This window comes from Tursiops truncatus, chromosome 20, assembly GCF_011762595.2.
Source record: "Tursiops truncatus isolate mTurTru1 chromosome 20, mTurTru1.mat.Y, whole genome shotgun sequence".
Classification (NCBI taxonomy): domain Eukaryota; kingdom Metazoa; phylum Chordata; class Mammalia; order Artiodactyla; family Delphinidae; genus Tursiops; species Tursiops truncatus.
The window spans coordinates 10,629,783-10,654,209 of NC_047053.1; the positions used below are offsets into that span (position 1 = coordinate 10,629,783).

The 24,427-nt window shown below is 55.9% G+C and overlaps 1 protein-coding gene across 1 annotated transcript in view; it reads right to left on the bottom strand.

Annotated features, from left to right (window-relative positions):
• Window positions 1-24,427, bottom strand: part of PITPNM3 (PITPNM family member 3) — a 90,020-nt gene that overhangs the window by 13,451 nt on the left and 52,142 nt on the right. Inside the window, exons 5-14 of the mRNA XM_033847164.2 lie at window positions 14,811-14,887; window positions 14,225-14,460; window positions 11,162-11,351; window positions 10,637-10,759; window positions 9,997-10,181; window positions 7,412-7,584; window positions 5,963-6,133; window positions 4,499-4,693; window positions 3,811-3,959; window positions 1,031-1,147 (exon numbers count right to left, since the gene is read on the bottom strand). Coding sequence (XP_033703055.1) covers window positions 1,031-1,147; window positions 3,811-3,959; window positions 4,499-4,693; window positions 5,963-6,133; window positions 7,412-7,584; window positions 9,997-10,181; window positions 10,637-10,759; window positions 11,162-11,351; window positions 14,225-14,460; window positions 14,811-14,887 — 1,616 coding nt within the window. The remainder of the gene's footprint in view (window positions 1-1,030; window positions 1,148-3,810; window positions 3,960-4,498; window positions 4,694-5,962; window positions 6,134-7,411; window positions 7,585-9,996; window positions 10,182-10,636; window positions 10,760-11,161; window positions 11,352-14,224; window positions 14,461-14,810; window positions 14,888-24,427) is intronic.

Genomic DNA, 24,427 nt, shown 5'->3' on the forward strand with positions numbered 1-24,427 from the left:
TTGAGAAAGGTGCTCAGTGAAAGAAGCCAGACACAAGGAACCACCTATAGTATGATTCCATTATATGAAATGTCCAGAACAGGCAAAGCCATAGAGACAGAAAGTAGATGAGTGGTCGCTTAAGGTTAGGGGTGGCAGTGGGGCTGGGGGAGCGGAGTGGTAGCTAAAGGGTAAGGGGTTTCTTTCGGAGGTGATGGAAATGATCTAAAATTAACCATGATGATGGTTGCACACATCGGTGAATATACTAAGATACATTGAATTGCACACTTTAAGTGGGTGAATTGTATAAAATGTGGTTATAGCTCAATAAATATGTTTACCAAAAAAAGAGTTGATTCATGGATCACTGATCACCTTGTACCATTTAGGACTGTTCTTGGGGTCCATGTCTGATGTTCCCACAGGACTGGAAGTGCCCACCACAACAGTGGCTGTGCTTGTAAATCCCTGTGCCCCACTGCCTGGCAAAGGGTCTGGGACACAGTGGGTATTGACCGTCGTTTGCTGAGTAAATGAATGTATGCCTACTGAACTCCTATTCATACGTCAATACCTTGCAGAGATGATGCTTCTTCAGGGAAGCGCTGCACGGCCTGCCCTGACAATCCTTCTCTTCATCTTCTTCCTAATCTGTGCCTCCCTCTATATGATGACAAACGCCACACCGGGCTGTGGTTGTGTGCAAGACTCTTTCGGACCCCTGGGTACGTCTACAGAGGCCTGGCATATAGCAATTGCTCCACAACTGGCATCTCCTCACCATCCCCAGCGCCCTGGAGCCCCACCCGTGGTGCTCCTGTGGAGCCAGGCCACGGGCAGCCAGCTCCCCATCCCACCAATCCCCCCTCCCCCTCCACTGCAGCCCTGGGGGCCTCGTCTAAGCCCGAATCCCAGCATGTATGAGCACGGAGATCTGAGGAGCGAACCAAAGCCCTTCCCCGCCGTGTGGATGCCCCAGCCCCCGGGGGCAGCCCCACCTCCCCGAGACCACAGCCTCAGCCCGTAGGCACCTCCAACAAGCACATACCCGCAGCTTGACCTGGGTCCTCTTACGAAGCCACTTCTCGCGGGGGTTGGTGGGGCTCAGTGCCGCGGGGTCCAAGCCAGCGCTCTCCTTGACGTTCACGCTCTCGTAGCGCATCACCTGATGAGCCCAGCAGGACTCCGGGTCAGGCCATCTGGGCCCCTCTCCCTCCTCCCCATGGTGTCAGGGCCCTCCAGCTTGCGGCCAGTCAGGCCCTCCCCCAGGCCTCCCCACCTCCCAGCCTGGGACCCTCAGGAGGCCGGGAGCCCCCAGCACCTACCACTCTGCCCACCTGTCCTGACAGCTGGGGCCAGACCACTGTCTCTCAAATGCTCTGGCCTGGACCAGCCTCTGCTCTCGACACCCAAACCTAGCAGCCACCTGCGTCTGTACCCATTCTCTGCCTTCCCCCGTTACGGTGGGTGACCTGGTCCCACCCAGCCCCACCCACCTCCTCAAGAACATAATGGAGCCAGCTCCCCTCTCAACCCTACATCAATGGCTAGTCCCTCACTACTGGATCATTCTCCTCAGCATCTAAATATGCCGTCATACTGCCTCTCCCTAGGACCCCTCTCAACAACCATGACATGTTCCTGCTCTCCCTGACAGCAGAAGTCCGCAGAAGACTCGCCCTGCACTGTCTCCACTACCCCCCCCCCCCCCCCCCCGTCTATCCACTCCAGGACTCCTCCCTGAACTTCTCCGTCTACAGTAACTCCCTCGGTATCTGTGATGTTGGGATTTATAAGAAGAAGTAGATATTTGGTCTTTGTCCAATTTCTGGCACAAAGCTTCTCAAATCCTTGCAACTTCCTAAGTGAGAGGGACAAAGGTGTCTTTCGTTATGTTAACGAGGTGACTTGAACCGCATCTAAGGATGGGGCTGGTTGCCAGGAGAACCAACCTTGTGATCAGAGGGTTGGAACTTTCAGTCCCGCCCCAGCCCCACATCACCACCTCGGGAGAGGGGAGAGGGGCTGGAGGTTGGAGTTCAATCACAGATGGCCAGTGATTTAATCCATCATGTCTATGTAATGAAGCCTCCACAAAAACCCAAAAGGATGGGGTTTGGAGATCTTCCAGGTTGGTGAACACATGGGAATTTGGGGACAGTGGTGCCCTAGAGAGGGCATGGAAGCTCCAACCCCTTTCCCCATACCCTGCCCTTTGCATCTCTTCCATCTGGCTATTCCTTTTTATAAAATCCTTTTATAATTAACCAGTAATCTAGTAAATAAACTGAGTTCTGTGAGCCACTCCAGCAAATTAACTGAAACCAAGGAGAGGATCTTTGGAACCTCCATTCTATAGCCTGTGAGTCAGAAAACCCAGGTGAGGGACTTCCCTGGTGGTCCAGTGGTAGAGAATCCACCTTCCAATGCAGGGGACGTGGGTTCAATCCCTGGTCGGGGAACTAAGATCCCACATGCTGCGGGGCAACTAAAACCCACGCGCCGCAACTACTGAGCTCACACGCCTCAACAAGAGAGCCCGCGTGCTGCAAACTACAGAGCCCGCACGCCACAACTAGAGAGAGAAAAACCTGCATGCCACAACTAGAGAGAAGCCCATGCGCAGCAACGGAGAGCCCACGCGCTGCAACGAAAGGACCCACATGCCTCGATGAAGATCTCATGTGCACCAACTAAGACCCGACGCAGCCAAAAAAAATAAAGAAAAAAATTTTTCATGATGTTTAAAAAAAAAAGAGAGGGAAACCCAGGTGACAACCTGAAGATTGACATCTGATGGGGGCAGGGCGGGCAGTTGTAGGGCTGAGCCCTTAACCTGCAGGATCTGACCCTATCTCTAGATAGATAATGTCAAAACTGAGTGAAATTGTAGGACACCCAGCTGAGGTCAGAGACTTGCCTGCTGTGGGGAAAAAACTCACACGTGGGAATTGGTGTGAGAAGCAGGGCAACCCATCACTGGCTTTAAATGCCATCCAGGCTCTGATGACGCCACATTTTTACCTCCAAGCCAGCTAAGCTCCAGACTCTCCACTCACCTTCCCTCCCAACATCTAACAGGCGTCTCACCTTCCCAGGTCCACACCCAAGACTCAGCATCCCCTCCCGCCCAGCCCCGCTCTTCCCCAGCCCTAGGGCATGGTGTCACCATAGTTAATCGAGTGGAAACCAGGATTCGTGGGACCCCCCCCCTTTCCCTCGCAGCCCGAATGTCAGCAGGTCCTGTCACCACACCTCAAACCCGGCAGCCCCTCGGCACCTCTGCCACCAGCTTCCTAGCCCAAGCCGCCACCTCAAGGTTGGGATCCCACGCTTGCTCTCCTGCCCTCCAAGCAGCAGCCACAGGACTTCCTTCTAAAATATCAATCTCTCTCCCTTACTCAAAACTCTGCAGTGGCTTCTCATCGGACCCAGTATAAAATCCCCCTCTGACCTTGGCTGTGGAGGGTGCATGTGATCTGACCCTCACCTGCCAGCCTCTACCCACCCCCAGGCTCTCCCTCAGTCCCTGGCCTCTCTCTCCACCTATTTTAGAGACGAGGACCTTGAGACCCACAGGGGAACAGCCATGATGACTCCAGTCTCCAAGTTGAACCATAGGTACATTCTCCTACGTGGTGTCTATTTAATTTTCTAGAAAGTACCACGCCATTGGCCAGAAGCCAGCCTTCCTCAGGAAAACCGTTGTCTGTCCAGGTCACCCCCCGACTCGCCGCGCTTCGGTGCCTTCCCAGTGTCCAGCGTGGCCCGCGAGGTCAGCCTCTTCTCCCCAGAAGGACGGGCCCTCCCAAGAAGGGGCGGCAGTACCTGTCTCAGGATGAAGGCCACCACGTCCGTGGACTCCCAGTAGCTGGCGTGGAAGAGGTGGGGCAGGGCCACGGTGGGGAAGGCGGTGAGGACGTCGGGGCAGTACAGGGCGTAGTCGATGCGCTTGCTGCCCCACCACTTGGCTGTGACTGCGGGGCCAAGAGGGGGGCAAGGTCAGAGCAGCCTGCCCGGGGCTTTGACCCAAGGGGCAGCGTGGGACCCTGGGGCCTGGATCCAGGGGTGGATGTGCCACTCGGGGCACAAGTTTGGGGCCAGAGCGCTCGGCTCAGAATGAGCTCTCCTCCGCCTTCAACGACCCCCCACCCCCTCGCGTACCCACCCCTCCCCCAGGGCGCGTGCTGCAAACTGGTCCCCAGGATGGGGGCCTGACCCACGGAGACGTGCACAGTCTCATCCCAGGGCTGTTGGTCACAGGGACTCCCAGGGGGAAAACTGAACATTGGGATTAAGTCGAGGCCTGGCAAGGTCACGGCTCAGTCCACGGTCAGAGGTCAGGGCCCCTGTCCAGGGTCAGAGGTCACAGTTCTCTCTGAGGTCAGAGCTGGGTCTGGATTCCCTTGTCCCCTCCTCCCCTGCCCTCGGCAGCCCCGGCAGGGGGCCAGCGGCCACCCGGAGGAGGGTTCCCCCTCCCGCGAATCCAGGCAGGGCCCGGGAGACCCTCACTCACTGCGGGAGGTGCCCACGGGGGCCAGGCTGTCCGAGGACTCCGAGCTCTCACTGTGGGAGCTGCCCTGGCTTATCCTCCGCCCCGGGCGCTGGGACCTCGGGGCGTGAGGGGGTGAGGCCGGGGCCTCCAGAAGCGGCGGGCTGCCCCGGGAGTTGCCCTCCAGGAAGAGGGAGCTGTGGCTGTGCAGGGCGTCAGCTGGAGGGGGAATTTCACAGTCAAGGCCGAGTGGTGGGCCTCAGATGAAGCTGCCCGTGTGCGCCAGCCCCGTGCTGGGCGGGAGGCTGAGCCCGGCCTGCTCCCTCACCTGCCCAGCGGGCAGCCCGCACCTCTTACCCCAGAGCCTGACGGGACCCCCTCACCGTAGTATGCAGTCAGATTTCACCTCCGCCAAGCCATGGGTTACGCAGGCACGAGTCAGGGTCCCGACCATCACATCCAGCCCCAGTAGAGCGGCCGAGGGCACGTCTGGGACACTGCCCCCAAAGCACCAGCTGAGGTCACAGGTGGCACGTTACCATGTGACTCCTCCCTGAGCCACAGAGGGCTGTGGCTGAGCTTGGAAATGAATGGGGCCTCCATCCTGGGAGCGAGGGCGCCCCCTGGGGGCAGGGGGATGCCCTGAGCAGAGAGTGACATTTTAAGATGTGGGAAGGTTTTAGAGCCCCTTCTATCTACGGAAGCTCCTGACAAAAGAGGACTTTGGAAATTAAGTTTCCATTGACATGGGGCAAGGGGGGGTCAATTGGATTTTAATCCTGAATGAGCCATGTGCACAGCAGCCCCCGCCCCCAATCTGGCCCAAATCTCTGAACCGGCTTGGCTAAACTTCCTGAACTGTGGTACGGAGACAAGGCTCTGATCTCCAAGCCCCTGACTGTCCAGTAGAGGCCTCCCCTTGGCCTCACCCCAGTCCATGCCTGGCTCACCCCACTTAAGCCCTGGAGGCCACGCCCCCCCAACCCACCTGTCCTTGCTCCTGATGTTCCCTCCACCCAGAAGATCTCTCCAACCCCCATCCTCCAGCTCTTCTCCACCTGTCCGATGCCTTGGTTGAAGGCCCCCTCTTCCATGAAGCCCTCCAGGGTGACCCACTCCGTGCCCTGCCCCTCCAGAGTCCAGGCTGGGCTCTAGGCATGGCACTCAGCATGGATCCCCGGACTTACAATCAGGTCTGACAACTCAAGTATTATGCTGGTCCCGGCCATGGGAGCTGGTCACGGGGCAGAGCCCAAAGATGCCTCCTGCAGAACAGGTGCTCACACAGGTGGGCTGCTTGGAAGGCAGGTGAGTCAGCTGTCTTCCTGTCCCCCCCGCACAGAGCACATAGTCCTTGTTCAGGTGAGTCTAGTCACTCTGACAGCTGACTAGCTTGGAGGGGCTGGACCAGAGAGGGTGGCCCTGGGGCACCTCCTAGCTGGGGCCCAGCCTCCGGCTCAGCACACTCTTATACTCCTGAGGGCCTACCAAGGAGGAGGGACTGTCCGTCACCCAGCGGGAACCTCTGGTAGCGGGGAACGCTGACGGGCGACACCAGGTGGAACTTGGGCTCCAGCAGTGGTTCAAGCCGGGAGGCAGAGGGGTCTGCACAGTGGAAAAAGCTGTAGACCTGACTGCAGGCAGGACGTACCTGGAAACCTGGGTGGGGGTGGGAAGTGGGAGGATACATGGGGGAAGTCCCTTGAGCACCTGCTCCCTTGGCCCTAGGAGGCTCCCTTCACTGCAGCTTTGAGTAACCTATTCCTCTGCTCAAGAACCTGCCATGGCTCCCTGCTACCGACAGGATCAAAGCCATCAGGTTCAGCTTGGCCTTCAATGCCTTGCCAACCTGCCCCACCTAGAAGCACCGCTGTAGGCGCCCAGGACTACAGCCACGGTGGACGTCGGTGACTCCCCAGCCAGGTTTGCTGCTTTCCTTTCTCTGCGCTTCTGCTCAAGCTGCCCCTCCTCCTAGCAGGACGCCCTCCACTATTTCCACTGGTCAAACTCCTTTAAATTCTTCTAGCTGTCACTTAGTTGCCACCTGAACTATGAAGCGGACCTAGGATCTTTCAGTCAGGATCAGCAGCCCTTCCTTCGGCCCGCTCAATTCCCAGGCCCGGTAGTAAGTAGACTTCTTAGTTTGCCAGAGCCGACAGAACACTTCTCCCATTGACCAGCAGGTGTCTCCACTGAGGCTTCAGCTCATCAACGTGCCTCACTGTCCCTCTTAGAGGACTGGACGGTCCAGCATCCAGGGAGCCCTAGGTTTCCTTAGCAACGTTAAGGACGGCCGTGGGGTTCTGCCTCCTCTCCCCACTTCTAGCAGACACCCCCCCGCCACTTTTTATCTGTTCCATAGTGCAGGCTGTTGGTAAACTTGGGTGCTAAGGAAATTCGAGAATCCCTGATCCACTGTTCTCCGAGGTGCCTCCAGCCTCTTACATCCGCAGAGCCATTGCTAAGCCATCTGCTGGTGCAAACCACCTCCGTGTGGATCTTAGAGGGATGGGGAGAAGGCACTGAAGGCCGCAGGGACTGCGAGAACAAAAGCACTGAGGTGAGCAGGGCATCTGCAGGGGGCAGTAAGACCAACCTGGCTGCAGAGGGCCTGCCTGGGCGCTGGGGATGGAGGGGGTGGGTGCAATAGGGCTTCTCTTCCCTGACAGCATGACAGCTGGACAATGGGGGCACAAATCAGTCTGGGGCATGTGACAGGGACAGCGAAATCCACCAGGAGCTGCCTCACCTTTGCCCATCTAGGGAAACTGCCCCACTCTCCTCCCCCCCCCCGACCCCTTCTTCTTCTTCCTCGCCTCTCTCTTCATCTACCCCAACTCCATGGCCCTCCCCGCCCCGCTCTCCCCAATTCCAGGCCCTCACACAGTGGCCTAGTGACCCAAAGGCATCTTGAACCCCAGCCCGCGCCATACCCACCATCCAGTCCGGGCAGCACCGTCCTCCGCATGGCCAGGACCAGGCCCAGGGGCGAGCCAAAGAGGAAGAAGTCGGACACCTCAAAATCCAAGCGGCCCAGGCTGACCTCGGGGAGCTGGGGCCCCCCGGCCACAGGGGGCTCAGCCTCATCCTTCAGCACGCTCGAGTGGATGCTGGCCGAGGGAGGAAGACAGGGGAGCGCAGGTTAGGGGAGGACCAAGCGCAGGGGGCGAGCACTTAGCAGAGCGGCCTGAGGTCCGGGGTGCAGCGCCCAGCCCTCCGTCTCTGGGGCGGGGCTCAGACCCGGAGTCCACTTGATGGACCACCGACACGAGATGGCGACCATCTCAGCATCCAACACCAAGGCCTGGCCAACATTTGGGTAAGGCAGCAATCAGCCAACTTTTCCTGTAAAGGGCCAGATGGTAAATATTTCAGACTTCGGGGGCCATATGGCCTCCATCACATCCACTTAACTCAACTCTGCCGCGTGGCACGCGGGCAGCCACAGACGCTACTTGAACAAACACGCGTGGCCATGATCCAATCAAACTTTCTTCACTAAAATAGACCGAGCACCTGAAAACCTAAGCCCCCTGCGCATTGGCAGGTCTGCCCCATCGTACTGGTCTTGTGATGGCCACACTGTGAATTCCTGCCCTGTCCAGCAGAGAAGCCCGGCCTGGCCAGACAGCTGGGTGACATCAGTTCTGCCAGGAGGAGGGCTTTCATGGTAACTCATGTTCCAGGCAACTCGCAGACACAGATGCAAACAGCTTGGTCTTCCCTCCCCTCTAGCCCACAAAGGAAGCTGAGCTTAAAGAGAAAAACACGAGACACCCAGAATTCCAGCCGTTCCCCTCCCAGGTGCCCGTTGCCCCAAAGACTTCAAGTGGATGTTTAGTCCCAGACCCAGAGTGGGCTGCTGAGAATGGGCAGAAAACTGGGGACCTCCCTGACCTTCCAGCTGCATTTAGGTACTGGTCGGGGTTTAAGAAAGTGCAGCAGGATCGCGTGATCTATGAATCCATTAACGGAATGCAAATTCTACTAAAATACTCAAGTGGGAGGAGAAAGGGAATCTTAGAAATAACCATCGAAATCATGTGTGCCAGTCCGCCATCCCCTGTGGGCGAGGGTCCGGGCAGTTGGATCTGAATCCCCACACACCCGCCGCCTCTCGCAGTGTGAGCATCTTGCAGTGAGGATGACCACCCTGGTGTTTAACGATTCGTATTTCATGTACAGCGTGGTCCCTAAACACACACCAACTACTTAACTGCCAGAGAAACAGCCATCTGTCCCTACACCAGAAGGAAGAGCTGGCTGTGTTGGACCAGCTCTCGAGAGCCTCCAACTTCACGTCACTCTCCAAATTTGGGGCTTTCTTAAAGGATTTTTCAAGGATGAACCAGAAATGGTACGATTTTACCTTGCAACCTGACTTGAAATGTAGCTGCTTTTCTAAAGAATAATCTTTCAGAGGGGCTTTAAATATGATTTGAGTATGCAGAGCCTTTGACCTAATAATTCTTCCTCCAAGAATCCATCTGAATGAAATAACCCCTATATATATATATATATATATATATATATATTTATGCACAAAGATGTTTCTGGAGTGCTGTTTATAATTGCAAAGAACTGGAAAAAGCCAAAGTATCTAGTTACTGGGACTAAGTAAGATGTCATCCATTCACTCAAAAAAATATTTTTAAGAATATTTACCAAGACTTTTTAATTATATGGGGAAAAGAACACAATATAAGAGGGTTTTTTTAAAGTAAAACTATAGGCAAAGCAAGTAAAAAATATACTGCAAGGAACACTCCAAGGTCAGCAATGGTGAGAGGATCCATCTTCCAAATGCTGTGATGACCTCCTGCTACTTATCATTTGGGTGGAAAAGAAGGAGGGGGGATGGGAGGAGAGAAGCGAGGAGAAAGGGAAGAAGAAAAGAGGCGTTCCTTCCCATGTGGATCTATGTTCAATACCCATTTGAATCCTGAATAAATGTACAGATAATTCATTTAGCCAGTGTCTGTTAACATGCCTCTTCTAGAAAGTTAAAGGGTGGGCAGTTCCATGGAGGGACCCGGCTGGCCTTCGAATGAGAGTGCATTGGGTGCTGGGCACTGGGACACCAAAATGCTGACCCCAACTCTCCAGTAACTGGCTGTGTGGTCCCTGGAAAGTTCCTAACCTCCTTGGCCTCTGCTGCCCCATCTGAGAGATACCAAGAACACAATACTAAGAAATACAAAACACACCTACGTCTGTTCTTTCACCAGATTCTTGAGACCGTCAGTGAAGTAGGCTGCAGGGCAGCGTCTACTCTCTTGGTGAGATCGATTGCCCCCAGCTCTCTGCAAGCTGGGGAGTGGGGCGGACGCAGCGTGCAGAGTCCCGGGTCTTGGCGCAGGGTCCGTGGGGAATGGCCTTGGTCCCAGCATTTCAGTGCTCGTCCCTTCCCCCCTACCCCGATGCAAGGGCCTGGGAGTCACAGGCCTCCCAGATGACCCTGGGCCGAGGTTCTGTCCCTCTGGACGCTTTGCTGGAAGGCAGTAGGCACAGGGAGCGGTTACCTCGATAGGAAGGCGTGATGCTGGGTGATGGCCTCGCAGTCATAGGTGGAGGAGTCGCTCTGCTTCCGGGGCAGTGGCCTCTTGGGCTCTTCATCCTCCAACGCGCTGGAGACATCGATGCTGCTCTTGCTGAGTCGCTTGCTGCTGGCCAGGCTGCATTCCTCCTCCACCACAACTGGGGTGTCCTTTGGGGCCGAGCAGAGGACAGGAGGACACTTCAGTCACCGGAGACTCTGGGGCCCTGCCTCCTCCCCCAGCATAAATGAACCCCTTCCTCCTACGGTGTGAGAGGCAGTCCTTCTTCCAAAAAGGGCATGAGAGCCACAGCACAGTTAACGGTGGGATTTTAGGCACAGGGCTGTCCCCCAAGTCCAAAGGGCTCGGCAACCCAGCAGGACTCTGGACAGCTGTCTAGGGACCAAACCCGGCATGAGCCCTCTCTGGGCTTCAGTTTCTTCACCTGTAATAATAATCTCCCACTACTCTTGCAGGACTGTGATACGATACCTTGTAATGTGGATGTCACAGCACAAACACGGAAAGCTAACACTGCTCCCCCAGGAGAGGCCCTGTTCCCCTGGGGCCGGGGCCGGGGCTCCCAAGGACAGACCCTCCCCCAGTCCCACTACCTGGCCCGCACCTGTGTGCTGCTGACACTCCCCTTCCGGCTGCCGCTGCCAGGGCTGTCACCTGAGGGCCCCGCGCTGTAGCAGATGGCATCGAAGGCCAGGAGGCCCCCCACGCAGTCCCCGATGAGACACACCTGGAGAAGGCAGAGCCGGGACTGCAGGCCTGCCCACTGCCACGCCCCCGCTCCACACCCAGACAGAGCGTGGGTCGCCTGTCCGCGGGCGAACAAGGAGCCTGTCCCAGGGAGGCACTGAGGGTCCCAACAGGGGGATGGGAGGGTCAGCTTGAGGACAGAAAGCAGGCTATAGTCAGGGGTCAGACTTGGGCCACAGATCAGCATGGGCTGAAAATCAGAACTCAGATGTTGGCCTCAGTTTTTCTATCTGTAAAATGAGGATAAACCCAAAGGTCTCAAAAGCCTCTTTGGATCTCAGAAGCTAGGGCTCCAGGGCACCCTGGTCTAGATCCTCCTGGAAGACCCCAGCCTCTCTCCAGGCAGGGACCAGGACAGGGAGGTGAGGGCAGGCTGTCCTACCTGCCCACTGAAGCCAATCCCTTCGGGGGATTTGAGGAACTCCATGTACACCTGGTTGGCTCGCTCGATGACGGTGGCAACTGCATCCTGGTACTGCGGGGAGGAGATGGCCAACAGGGGCAGGGCGGCCAGAGGGATGTGGTCCTGGCTGTTGCTGAGACAGCCCTCATCGTGGCTGTAGGGATTCAGGCTGCAGACAGGGGGCCAAGGTAAGCCCAGCCGGGCAAAAGAGAGCACATGCTGGCCAGGAATTGGGCGTTCGGCTCGGGGACTCTTCAGGAGGACACAGGCAGGAGCCGGACGAGACAAAGCACAGGCAATGGGGTGGGGGTGGAGGGAGGGGCAAGCCTCTGCTGAATCCCCTGTATGTCCATCCCGTGCCAGCCATGATGTGGGCCCTGTGCCTCTTATGACAGCAGTGCTCTCTGCCCTTTTCTGTATGGCCTCAAAGGACACCCCAGTTATGGAGGGAGCCTCTGGTGTGGATCAGGGTGGGGACATGTCATCATGGCAGACTTCCTGGAGGAGGTGAGGTTTGAACTAGGCCTTAAGAAAGGCTTTAGGGAAGCTAGAAGGGAGGTGAGAGGGCGTGCCAGGCATGGGTATCACACATCGGCCACAGCTTGGAGGTGGGCACGCAGCTGCACGCATGATATCGTGTCCATCTTTCTGGGGAGAGGATCAGAGCCATCAAGGGCTTTGTAGAAAGGTCTGTGACCCCAGAAAGGACTGAGAGAGCCTATCCTACAGCACCTCCCCAACCGTGGATTGATCCTCAGCCGCTGCGTGGGCCCCTCACTTCCTGCCTCCCTCTCTCTGGGCAGCTCAGCCCCAACAGGGACGAGCTCCCAGCTGCCTGTGCCTGCCTGCACCCCACCCGTCCTACCTCTGTCCCCTGGGGCATCGGACCCAGCTGGCTGGGAGGGAAAACAGAGGGAGGGACTGTACGTCCCCTCCCCAGAGCCTGCCCTTCCCCCATAGTCCAAGCTCAGGTCGACCCAGGGCCCAACAGGGACCTGACAGAAACTGGGGAAGGTGACAGGGCTCAGGGCACCCTGGACAGGAGGCAGAGACCTCATGGTGTGCCAGGCAGGCCTAACAGCCATTCCTCATCTCCAAAAGAAACACAAATTAGAGGAAACAGCCCTCAATTGCAGCCGGAGAGATTTTAATTAGCTGAGAAAGACCTCCTTCCCAGCAGTGATTAGGGGTGATCGATGGCCCGGGGAAGGAGCTGCCTGGGGGAGAGCTAGGCTCCCTCCCGCTGTCCCCTCCAGCGGATGCTGGACCATTCGTCTTCCTGGAGATCAGGCCCGGGCTGGGTGACCCAGCTCTGGAGGTCAGATGTCCTGGGGGAGAGGGGGTAGGGGTGGGGAGTCCTGAGATTGATGATAAAGGAACACAATTAACTCCGACTATTGGCAGTGATGGACAGAGCCTTCTTTCAGCTCTGCCTCCCAAACCCGCTGCAGAGCAAAAGCCTGGAGGAAGTCAGGATGCAGATTGTAGGGCTCCTGCCCTCCAGACTCAGCCGACCCAGGGGGAGCCCGACCGCCTAGCAGTTTAACAAAAACCACACCCCGCATCTGGGCCATTAATCAGGTTGGGGCACTACTCTCCTTCCTGACCGAATCTCCTTCCTTCCAACTCTGGTTGGGATCTGCCCAGCCCGTGTCCTGGGAACACGGATAAATCTAGAAGGCAGAGGAGACTTTCCTTTCTCTCTCAGAGGGGAGAAGTGAGACCCCCGCATGCCCTCCCCGTGTTCCCCCAGAAGCAGCTGGACGCTGGGCCCCTCTCCTTAGAGCCACACCGGATCCAGAGCACGCACTCCACCCCCCTGGGGAGCTGGCACCAGACTGGGGATCCCTCTCCACCCTCCCCAGCCCCCACATGGATGGCGGCTCCTCTGCAGGAGCTATGAAAGGGGGTGAGGGGCGAGGCCGAGGTGCCACTGGCCTCCCTTTCACCCCCGTTCCAGGCTCGACAGCCAGCCGTTTGCCACACAGGTGCTCAGGCTCTTGTTTGCCTATATCACTGCTGAGCAGCCAGGGCTCCCAGCTGGCTCCAGGCACCACCTTCAGCTGGTTCAACAGGGCAGGCGTCTGGGGAGCACCTGAGGGAGCCCCCGGGTCCTGGAGAAGTGGTCAGGATCTCCCAAAGTCTCCCAGGTTCTGAGGGCCCCCAGTTTCACAATCTGTCCCGCACTGGTTCCAGGGCAGGTTCGTGAAGAACTAAGCCGTGCAATCACACAGCCTTATTCCCAGCCAGCAGGGTTCTCTTCTCCTGCCCCGGCCCACTGTCCACCAACAAGGACAGTGCCTTCTCCCCTACCAGGATGGCGATGTGAGTCTCAGCTAATGCCTTCGCCCTGCCACGTGCTTCACACGCACTAGCACAAAGAATCCTCACAAAAACTCTAGGAGGTGGTTAATACCATGATCATCCCCATTTTACAGATAAGGAAACACACAGGGAGAGGTTAAACAACTTCCCCCAGGTTACACAGCCGGAACTCAAATCCAGGCTGACCGGAGAGCCCGGACCCTTCACAGGTTACGCTACTCTCAAAGCATACCCAAAAGTCACCTCCTCCAGGAAGCCTCCCTGGCCCTCTCTCTGAGTGTCTGCAGTGCCCTGTGCCCCCTCCATCATAGCACACATCTCCACTGGCTCTTAATTGTGTGGCTCGAGAGTGGGGCTGCCTGGGTTTGACTCCTGGGTCCATGGGCTGCGTAGTAACCCTGGGGACATTGCTTAACCTCTCAATGCCTCAGCTTCCTTGTCTGGGCCAACGAGACCAGGGCCTGTCGAGCACAGGAAGTGGGTCTGAGCGCCACCCAGCCCCGGGCAGAGGAGGGTTCGCTGCGCAAGTGTTAATCACTTTGGACTCTAGCTGACCACTTCCCACCGGTGATGCTCGTGGCTGGTCGGGACCTGACACCCCAGAGAGGCCTAGGCAGGCACCTACCTGCCCACCACGTACCCACGTGGCAGGGGCGGCCCCTCCTCTTCGGCCCCCCACCAACCCCAGCCAGTCCAAACAAGCAGAAAGGGACTCACTTGGAGACGAGTGAGAAAGCCTCAGAGCAGATGGCGGGACAGGGGACGAACTTGATGAGGATGTGGCCCAGGGCTGCGGGGAAGTGGGCGCGCGTGACCTTCTCCAGCACAGAGCTGAAGGTGTGGATGTCGGCCACCTTGCAGGACGGGTCCCCCGAGCCCGTGTCCAGGATGCTCCCCCCGTGCAGCACCAGCAGGAGGACGTGCGTCTTGCAGGAGCGCTGCGGGCAGCCTTCCTAAGAGGGACATCGGTCAGGATAGAGAGAGACAGGCAATGGGGAGGGGGGGGCAGGGGCACACAGAGGCTCACACACACACAGGGGGACTCTGACGGCACCTCCTGTGCATTCAGAGTGAGGGGCACAGGCTGCCAGGAGGGCAAGCCCCTCCGTGTCAGGGTGGGAAGAGTCCCAAGAGACTCTTTTTGTTCATGCGGGACCCAGAAGCCCAGAGAAGGACAGGGACCGGCACGACATCACAAAGCAAGTCAAATGAAGAGCTGAGTGAAAACTGGGTGGCCTACCAGCTCGGAGCTCTTCCTGACATCCTGACCACAGAGGTGGCCCGGACACCCTCAGAAACCCACCTCATTGTCTTCGTGGATCTCGATGCTTCCCTGGGCTGGGAACCTCCGCCTTCTCAAGGAAACCCGGTACAGTTCTCCTGTGGGGCGGACAGCGGACTCAGCACCTCCTGGCCTCCCTCACGGTGACTGGATGTTCTCTGGGCCCAGCTGGCATGAGGCCTGGGCTCCCAGGTGAGCTAGAATGACAGCGTCCCCAGCTCGGGAGGGTCACGCTGCCCAGCCCCTGCCGCCGACAGATACACAACCTGAAACCCTTCTCCTCCTGAAGAAAGGGAGGCCGGGGACTTCCCTGGTGGCACAGTGGTCAAGAATCTGCCTGCCAATGCAGGGAACACGGGTTCAAGCCCTGGTCCGGGAAGATCCCACATGTCACGGAGCAACTAAGCCCGTGCGCCACAACTACTGAGCCTGCGCTCTAGAGCCCGCGAGCCACATCTACTGAAGCCCATGCGCCGCAACTACTGAAGCCCGCGCACCTAGAGCCCGTGCTCCGCAACAAGAGAAGCCACCGCAATGAGAAGCCCACGCACCGCAACAAAGAGTAGCCCCTGCTCGCCGCAACTAGAGAAAGCCCGTGCACAGCAACGAAGACCCAACACAGCCAAAATTAAATAAATTAAAAAAAAAAAAAAAAAGGAAGAAAAAGAAAGGGAGGCCGGCAGTGTGAGGCCATCATGGATGCTGTCTGTCCCTGAGGCCAGGAGGGGTGTCCCAGAAAGGAACTATTCTTCTCTTCCTCACCAGTAATGCGAGAGCAACAGGACAAATGCCATCTGGTGACTACCAGTTACGGAGGGAAACTTGGGCCAAGCATCCCTCTGAAAACAACTAGAGGAGCTGGGTAAAGTAGTTTTTAAAGGTCTGTTTGAAGCGCTCGGAGTGACAGCAAGGCCTTAAATCATGGGAGGCCGGTCCAGGGAAGGTGGATCCTCCGAGAGGCAAGGCCAGCATCCAGGAACACACTCACCGTCACACACGAGATTTGGGGTGAAGCCAGCCACTGCCAGGAATGCTTTTCTTGCTTCTCTCGGCTGCCATGTCCTCCTCCAGGAAGCGCTCCTCGGATTCCAGCCCTGGCTGAGCTCTCATTCCTCTAACATGTAAACTACAGCCGTGGACCAAATCTGGCCCGCCGTCAGTTTTTGTAAATAAAGTTTTATTGGGACACAACCGACTTTTTCATTTATGTATTGTCTATGGCTGCTTTTGTGCCACAGCAGCAGGGTTAAGTAATTGCCACAGGGTTCCTACAGCTGGCAACGCCGAAACTGTGGACTATCTGTCTCCTTACAGAGCAGTTTATCTGATCTAACACCCGCATTTCTGAATGTCACGGCACTGGGCTCTCCGGTGGAGAGGCGCCTCCAGGACATCCAACGGCCCCCTCATGGCCCACCCGGTGATGCCGGCCACACTGAGGAATCCTCACCACCTCTCCTTTCTCCCCATGAGAAGGATACTATTTTCTCTGTGTGGCTGAACCACAAAACTAGACTGTGAACCAGCCACTTGTTTGCCTTCAAGCGGTTCATCTCTAAAGCATCCGGTTCTAGACAGGATGGCCCTTTCTCCTTCCCACTCTGCCCCACCCCCGCCAGGAGCCTGCAGCACCCACTAGGAGTCACATCTGGGGAGGGGCCTTCCCAGGGGCTTTACAGGCAACCCTGCAGTAGGCGTGGGCGAGAGCCCTGGCCAACATGTTTCTAAGTCAACCTCTCAGCCACTACTGGCCCCAGGGGAGGGAGCGTGCAAAGAATTCCAAGTGAGAAGCTTTTCTCAGTCAGCAAGTGCATTTCTGAAATATTCCGTCCTCACAGACACAACCCTGGTCTAAGGGTAACTGCTTTATGAGCTCGGAGCTGCTGCCCACACAGACAGGAAATCGTTTCCCAAATGATGGAGAGGTTTGGCTTGGAGGAGGACGAGAAAAAACTTGTTTTGAGGCCGGACTCTGCCCTGCACTTGCTGAGACTCCTTCAGTGGCTCAGACTCTTCTGCCTTAATTGGAACATCCTGTAGACCTTGCCCTGGGCTTGGCTAGAAGAGGTCTGGGCCCTGCCTTCAGGACAGGATTATGCTAAAAGACACCAGTAAATGGCTCAGTTTTGTTGAGCACTTATTACGTCCCAGGCACAATGCGCTTTACAGGTACCATCTCATCTAGTCCCCACAGTTATCCTCTGAGCTGTGGTCCTCTTATTATTAGCCCCATTTTACAGATGAGAAAACTGAGGCTCGAACAACCAAGGTCACTTGCCCCAAACCGCACAACTAATTAAAGACTGAGTGAGCTGCCCCACACTCAGCAGAAGACGATGCTTGACGAAGTGGCTCCCCTCCCATCCCCCTGATCGCCACAGCTTTCCAGTGAGGTAGACACGACAATCCCCATTCTGCAGGAGAAAAAACAGGAGCACAAATGGATGTGACATCCTGAAGACTAAAGCCCCCGAGACTTCTTCCCACCGCACGTGAAAGTTTGCTAGTAGGAAACCCCGAGAGTGTCCAGGAGGGAAGCTGAGTGTCGCTTCCCCAGGATGAAGCAACCGTACTTCGTGGTGTGTGCAGCCTCATGTGTGCAGCCCTGGGGCAGCTGGACCAGGGGGAACCAGGAGCTGGGCAGAGCTGAGGATATGGGCGGGCAGCCTGGGAGACCCCTCACTTCTGGGGCCAGGAGAAACCTAGTTGGGACCATGGACTTTGGAGCCAGAATGCCTGAGTACAAATCTAGGCTCTTACCAGCTGTGTGCCCTGTGTCTCAGTTTCCTCATCTGGAACATGGGCATAATAACAGTGGCTACCTCACAGAGTGGTGATGAGGATAAACGAGCCCATATATACAAAGCGCTTAGGACAGGGCCTAGAACATGGTAAGTGCTATATAAGGGTTAGTAGTTTATTATTATTATTACTATTATCCAGGGTGCATCGGGGAGCACAGGGCCAGGGCCACAGCTGACACAATGGGGCTGGAGGCTGATGGGGACATCACCGCCTCCACACTCCTGCCCTGCCCCCAAGTCCCTCCCTAAGCCCTGGCAGCCTCCCCAGCCTCACTGGGCTGGATGCCTGCTTGCAGTGTGATTACAGAATTAAATGCTGTGATTGCCACAAATTACCATAGCAAGGCTATAAATAAGTTGCAGGGAAGACATGAGGGTCCTGCCATCTCCTGGGTACCATGTCCTCCAGTATGTGGGGACTGCACCCTGCACCCTCACTGATTACACAGACTGAGAGCACCCGCATCCCTGATCTTCCTGTGGCCAGCTCCCTTGGGGCCCATGTGATGCCCTGGGCATCAAATCTGTGCTGCGTCCCGGCCACAAATGATGCCGAGGCAGTTCCTGGCTCAGTGGAGATGGGAGACCAGCAGGGTTGTCCTCAGCATCCCTCACCCCTTCCCTAGCCAAGGGGAAGAGTCTGGCCTCCCATGCTGTTTGAAGATGGAGACTTGCTTCCTTTTAATGCACAAAAGCCAGAAATGCTTTGCTCTGGAAGATGGAGGTGGGGAGACCTCGCCTGCCAGATCTGGATTCTGGCCCCTTGAGAGCTGACTAATAGGACCAGGGTTTCCCCATCTTCAGTCTTAGAAGAGGTCTCTGTAGACCAACAGAAAGGCAGCCTAGAACCCACCTGCCAGTACCTTGCCCACAAGGGTTCTGCTCTTCTAAGAACCAGACATTCCCACCACAATGACTGAGGCCACTGGCTCTGACTCACCCACAAGACACAACTCTTTCACTCTTCCATGCCTTTGCTCATGCTGAGCCCTCTGCCTGGGAAGCCCTTCCTCCCTCTGCAGACCAGCAAACTCCTACCTAACCTACGAACCTGCTCAATTGTCACCACCTCTGGAAAGCTTTCTCAGATCTACTCAGGCAGAGACGGTTATCTCACAGGGTGCCAGTGGTCAGGACCTAGCATGACATTTTTGTGAAAACTTACTGCAAGTGAAGATCCCAGGGTACACATGACCTATGAGACATCTCTATGCTGTCAAACCCCTAGGAGAAGCTGGGATCAGGGGAGCGTCATCCACCAGGAGGCACATTTCTTGAAAGTCCCCAGGAAGCAATGGTCCCCCAGAGCCCTGACAGGCTCACTTGGACATCTCTGGCCAACCCCACCTCATTGCTTGTTGGGTAGGGTCACTGGGCTGGGAGCCCAAGGTAGCGCCAAGGGCTTAGGGCATCTGGGGAGGAGGGGACACTGGCAGAAAGACAAACCAGGTTGGAACCTGCAGCTCTCATAGCGGCTCAAGGAGTGCAGGTTCATGAATGGGGTCACGATGCGGACGGGACAGTGTGAAGCAAGGGAAAGAATGGGCCCACGCTGGATGGTTTTAAAACTTTTTTAAAACAGTGAAATCTTTTGCCCAGTGAAATTTTCCTTAGAAACCCAATTTGCAGAACAGGTGAAAGTGGACGTCTCTGACTGAAAAAGGTTGGGGGGCCCAGAGCCCCGCTTCCTTACTCCCCCCCACCCTTGACCTAGGCAGCCACTGAGGGCTCCAGAGGACAATTAAAAAGCCACCAACTTTGTTCACCAGCCAGACTCCAGGCCACCCTCCTCCACGGTGCCCCAGCCCCTGGCTTTATGCAAAAACAGCAACCTAGGTGGAGTGGGTGGAGGGTGGGTTGGAGGCCTGATATTGGAAGAAAAGCACACCAAAATGTTTACAAGTGGTTTCTCTGGATGGTGGAACAATGGGTGATTTTTTTTAACTTTCTGCTTTTCTCTATTTTCCAATTTTTCTCTAGCAAACTCCTATTTCTTTTAGTTTACAACTATTTATGAATACATCCATTGAATGCACTACAAGCCTGTGTCGTGTTTACGATAAGAACATTTTCACCAAGCTACTACCCCTGACTCTGCTAAATGCAAACACTACGGACAAAACGAAGTGAAATGCCCTGTCCTCTGGGAGCTGACAGCAAATGAGGAAATGCACAAAGGAAATGACATGCTTATGGAAGGAAAGAACGAATGTGAAACACGATGAGTGAATCACCATCCTGCATTTGGGTTAAAAATCCAACTTGATATGACTTGCCAATTCCTCCTCCGTTGGTTATTGCCCAAACTTGTGTCCGGGCTGGAAGTACCAAGATGAAGCAGATATATAGCAGGTGCCTTCAAGGATCTCTCAAGCCCCTAGGGTCACGCGATCAAGGCCTACGTCATGTGACCCAGCCCAGTCACATGACCAAAGGCTGCAAACTGCCTGAGCCAGGGTAATGGGACCCGCACAGGTAGTCAGCCTCTGAGGCTGCGCACACTAGAGACCATGGAATGAGGAGGGGACGTCCCCGTCCTGCTCCCTGCAGCTCAGGTCACTTTGAGGGCACATCTGGAGCCCAATAACTTGGGCAGGAAAGCTGTGGAAGGGGGCCCAGCCTGGGGAAGAGCAGGCTCTATGGGACATTTGCTGCCTGCAAATCCCAGCTGAGCCGTGTTTGGGTCACAGGAGCAGAAGACAGAGTCGGGATGAATGGGGGTGCGGACAGTTTCTGAAGAGTTCGGAATTTCAGGACAACTAAGGGAATGTTTACAATAGTACGAGAGTGACCCGTGCTGGCCCAGCGGCAGGGCATTCTCTCCCCTTCAGGAGGCTGTACAAGCAAGGACTGTGAGTGGGCACTGGGCAGGGATGCTGGCAGGGGATGTTCATACAGGGCTGTGGGATCTAGAGGCCGAGGCCCCTTCTATGACTCCTTAAGCCTTTCAGGGTCAGAAGCCAATCAAGTCAGCCTGGATTCATCTGGCTAAAGAGGCCAAACCCCAGGAGCCAATTAGCCCCCCCCAGAGTTGCCTGTCCCTACCAAGTCCTGTCCCTTGCTAGGGTCTGGGCCCCAGATCCTGCCTCCTGAAAACATACTTTTGGCCACCCAAGGGAGCTTGGGGATAGCTCCGAGGAGCCACTCCCCTTGGGGGAACCCAGCGTCCCCATCTTGAATCAGGCCCAGGGAAGGTTTCAGATATACAACCATAAGAACCTCTCCTGCCACTACACAGTGATGCTAGAAGGGCTTGGCGTCCCCTATCTGGTGACTCTCTGTAATAAATGCAGTCTTCCTCAGATGGGTCTTGAGTTTCTAGTCCTCGCCCAGTGTCTCAGGCAAACTTCACATTCATCCTGAGAGGACAGGGGTGCTCTGCCCATTTTACGGATGAGAAAACTGAGGCTCAGAGAGGTTAAGTGAAGGGGTGGGGATTTGAACCCAGGTCACCCGGCAAGGGCTCTTTCATCCTCCTGAAGCATCACCCCACAAAGGCGGGGGTTAAGAATGGGGTGTTCTTGTCAGTCTTTTAAATGCCTCCCTACTGGCTCTGCCAGCAGAGCCATCCCTGGCAGGGAGGGAAAGGGGAAGAGAGGCGGTTGTCAGGAGCAGAAGCCTGCCTGAACCTTTGGGTCCTACCCGCTAAGGAACCCCTGTCAAGCCTGCCCACAAAGGAACCCCAAAGCACACTCCCCAACGGTAATCCCCTCAAAATGAACATGGGCTCCAGAAAAGGAACGGGGCAGGGCCCCTAAACATATGAAAAGGTGCTCAGCCTTAGAACCCTAAACTGCAGGAACGCTCACTGAAATCACTCTAAAACGCCTTTTTTTCACCTTAGCAGTTATCAACACCCAGCCACCCAGGGTGTGGGAAAGCACCCTCTCCTCGTTCATTGCGGGTGAAAGTGAAAACCAGTACAGCCTCTGTGGAGGGCAGTTTGGCAAGGTCATGCCACATACAGAGTGCCCTTGACCCAGCAATTCCAAGTCCATGTGCAAAAGGACATGGATACAACACTAACCACTGCCACACTTTCTAAGACATAGACAAGAGACAGAAAGCAACCTATGTGCCCATAAATAGGGGCCTGGTTCAATAAACTAGGCCACCGTGAAATATGACACACCCGTTGCAAAGAATGATGCCCTTCTGAATGTATTAGATAGTAAAATACTCCAGATATATTGTTATCTGAGAAAAGCAAGGTACAGAGTGGAAGGCACCGAATGCTCCCATCTGTGTGGGATATATATATATAAATGAATATTTAGGGAGATGCTCATATATGCAGAGAATATCTCTGGAATGTTCTAGAAGAACCTAGTCACAATCATGGCTTCTGGGGAGAGGGAGGAACCCTCATCACCTTCATTCCTTTAGAATTTTATAACATGTACATGTGCTATCTACTCAAAAGACAGATTAAAAATAAGAATTTTTTCAAAGGGCACATAGCAGGGTGATTAAAAGCTCTTTTGTCCCCAGGAGAAAGGGATTTGAGGAGACAGAGGTTCCCTGAGACTAAAAAGAGATCCCCACCCTCTGCCCCAGGCTGAGGGGAGGAGACAGAAGTAGGTGCGATGCCCTCACAGCTTCGGGGACTCTCGCAAGTCCAGGAGGAGACAGAATGATTTTCACGGTCTGGCCACCCTGTGCCCCAAGGAGCCTGGCCCCTAGGCAGACCAGGACGGAAGGGAGTACAAGGCTGGGGCCCGGAGCCCCACAGCATCCACGAGTGTGGATGGAGAGCTTCCTGCACACATTCGCACGTGCACACACTGTTTCCCCACCAGGGTGGCGGGAACGACCCCTGGGGGCTTTGGAACAAGGGCAGGAAAATGAGGAAAAGGGAAACCCCTGGAATCACAGAGGGGGCTCTGTCACGAGTCCAGCTGGATGGGTATGCAGAGTCGAAATTACAAAGGGGCTTATAGAAAAATAAAGGAAAAGGTGGTTCGTTCATGTATAAGTCAGTGGACTGTGCAGTATGGTCTCCATTCGCCCCTCCAGATCCACCTCCACCATCCGCAGTGAGGCTCCCTCCCTGCCGGCTCACCATGGGCTGTCCCTCCCGAAGGCCAAGCTCCTGCGCAGGTGGGGCAGGGACAGAGGGGGAGGCTCTCCACGCAGCGACCTTCAGGGCTGGGAGTGGCCCAGGGCATCGTCCTGTGCCTGGCGGGTTTCCTTTACCTGAGATTGAAGAAACCCCTGCGGGACTCTCCTCCAGTCAGGCTGCTCGAGAGCCTTCCTTTTCCTGCGAGAACCCCCGGCCGAATCATGACTAGACGCTAACTGCCCTACAAAAATCTCATGTCAGCCTACACTGTCCTTTCCTGCGGCTTCCCCATCCTGACCAAGGCCCGTGTGGTCTGCCCACAGGTCCGACTCTCCACTCACCTCTCCCACCACTTGCCCCACCCTCTCTGAGCTCAACCACGTCGGCCTTTTTGACAGTTGTCAAGGATCCCATGTGCCTCTCGCCACAGGGCCTTTGCACATCCTGTTCCCTATGCCTGGACTCTTCCTCTCACCCTCTGTGCCCAGAAAGTCCCTACAGAAACCTCAGTGTTCCTTACTCCTGGGGGCCTTCCCTTCTTACTCTCCTCCTCCAGAAAGCACCATGGCTTTCTGTGTCCTAGGACTAATCCTTATACTTTTAGTTTTGTGGTTATTTCATTTGTCTTCCCCTCCTCCAACCCCCAGATTGTAAGAGCCTTAAAGGCTGGAACTGGATTTGTTTTTGTTCCATTTTATCCCCAGAGACTATTAAGGTGCTGGCATATAAAAGAGACTCATTAAATATTTTTCAAACAAGCGAATGAACTAATAATTTGTTCCTATTCTGTGCCCCTACACGTGCCGGAAGCTGCACACGTCCCTGGCAATGCAGACGCGGCACAGACTCACACAGACGCACACGGAGCCTTGTGTAGATGACTGCACTGACGCTTGGACACACACGCTAACGCACACACACAAATGCGCAGGCACACGTTTCCCTGTGCGCGCACACACACACGAACGGACCGTGCCAAACATAGGCATACGCACACGCACGCAAGAAAAGTGCTCCCAAGGCGGACGTCTGCCACCCTGAGCTCATTAAAGCCGCTAAACATAGCCCGTCTGCAGCTGTGCTCAGCAAGCTGCCCACACAGGCCAGGAAAAGACACCAGTTACCAGGCAGAGGAGTGGGGAGGCCAGCCGTGGGCAGGGGGCTGCTGGGGAGGCCGTGGGGCCGAGGGCATGGGGGAGGGGTAGCCCCTTGGCGGCTGGTCTGGCTCTTCAGAGCTGCTCCTCTGGTCCCTAATCCCAGACAGCGGGACGTGAGGTCAAGCCACACCCCCACGAAAGCATCCTCATCTTCCCCCTCTGCCTCTGTGGGACAACCGCACAGGTTTTTCTGACAGTTATTGGGGTCCAGGAGCCAAGCTCAGTCCAGGACCAGGGACTGAAGCCAGGATACAGCCTGGGACAAATCGGGGCTCTGTGGGTGCCTAGGGTAGAGGCTCAGTCTGGGATGAAGAATCAAGGGTCCTTCTGGGGCCAGGATTGGGACGCAGTCTGCACCAGTGTCGAGGACGAGAGAAAGTTCAGAGACCCACTGCTCAGCCCGCTCTAACAAATAGGCACGGCCACGGGCAGACCCTCCCCACACTGCGGGCATCACTTGCTGCCCCCACCCCTGCATCTGAAGCCTGGCACTGGCCCTGAGAAAGCCATCTGACAACCACGAGTGTAAGTCACATGTGCAGGTCGAGTTGTCCTCCACACAGACTGGGTTCCACCCGGAGGGCCCAAGAGCAAGTCCTCCTGTCCTGGAATCTG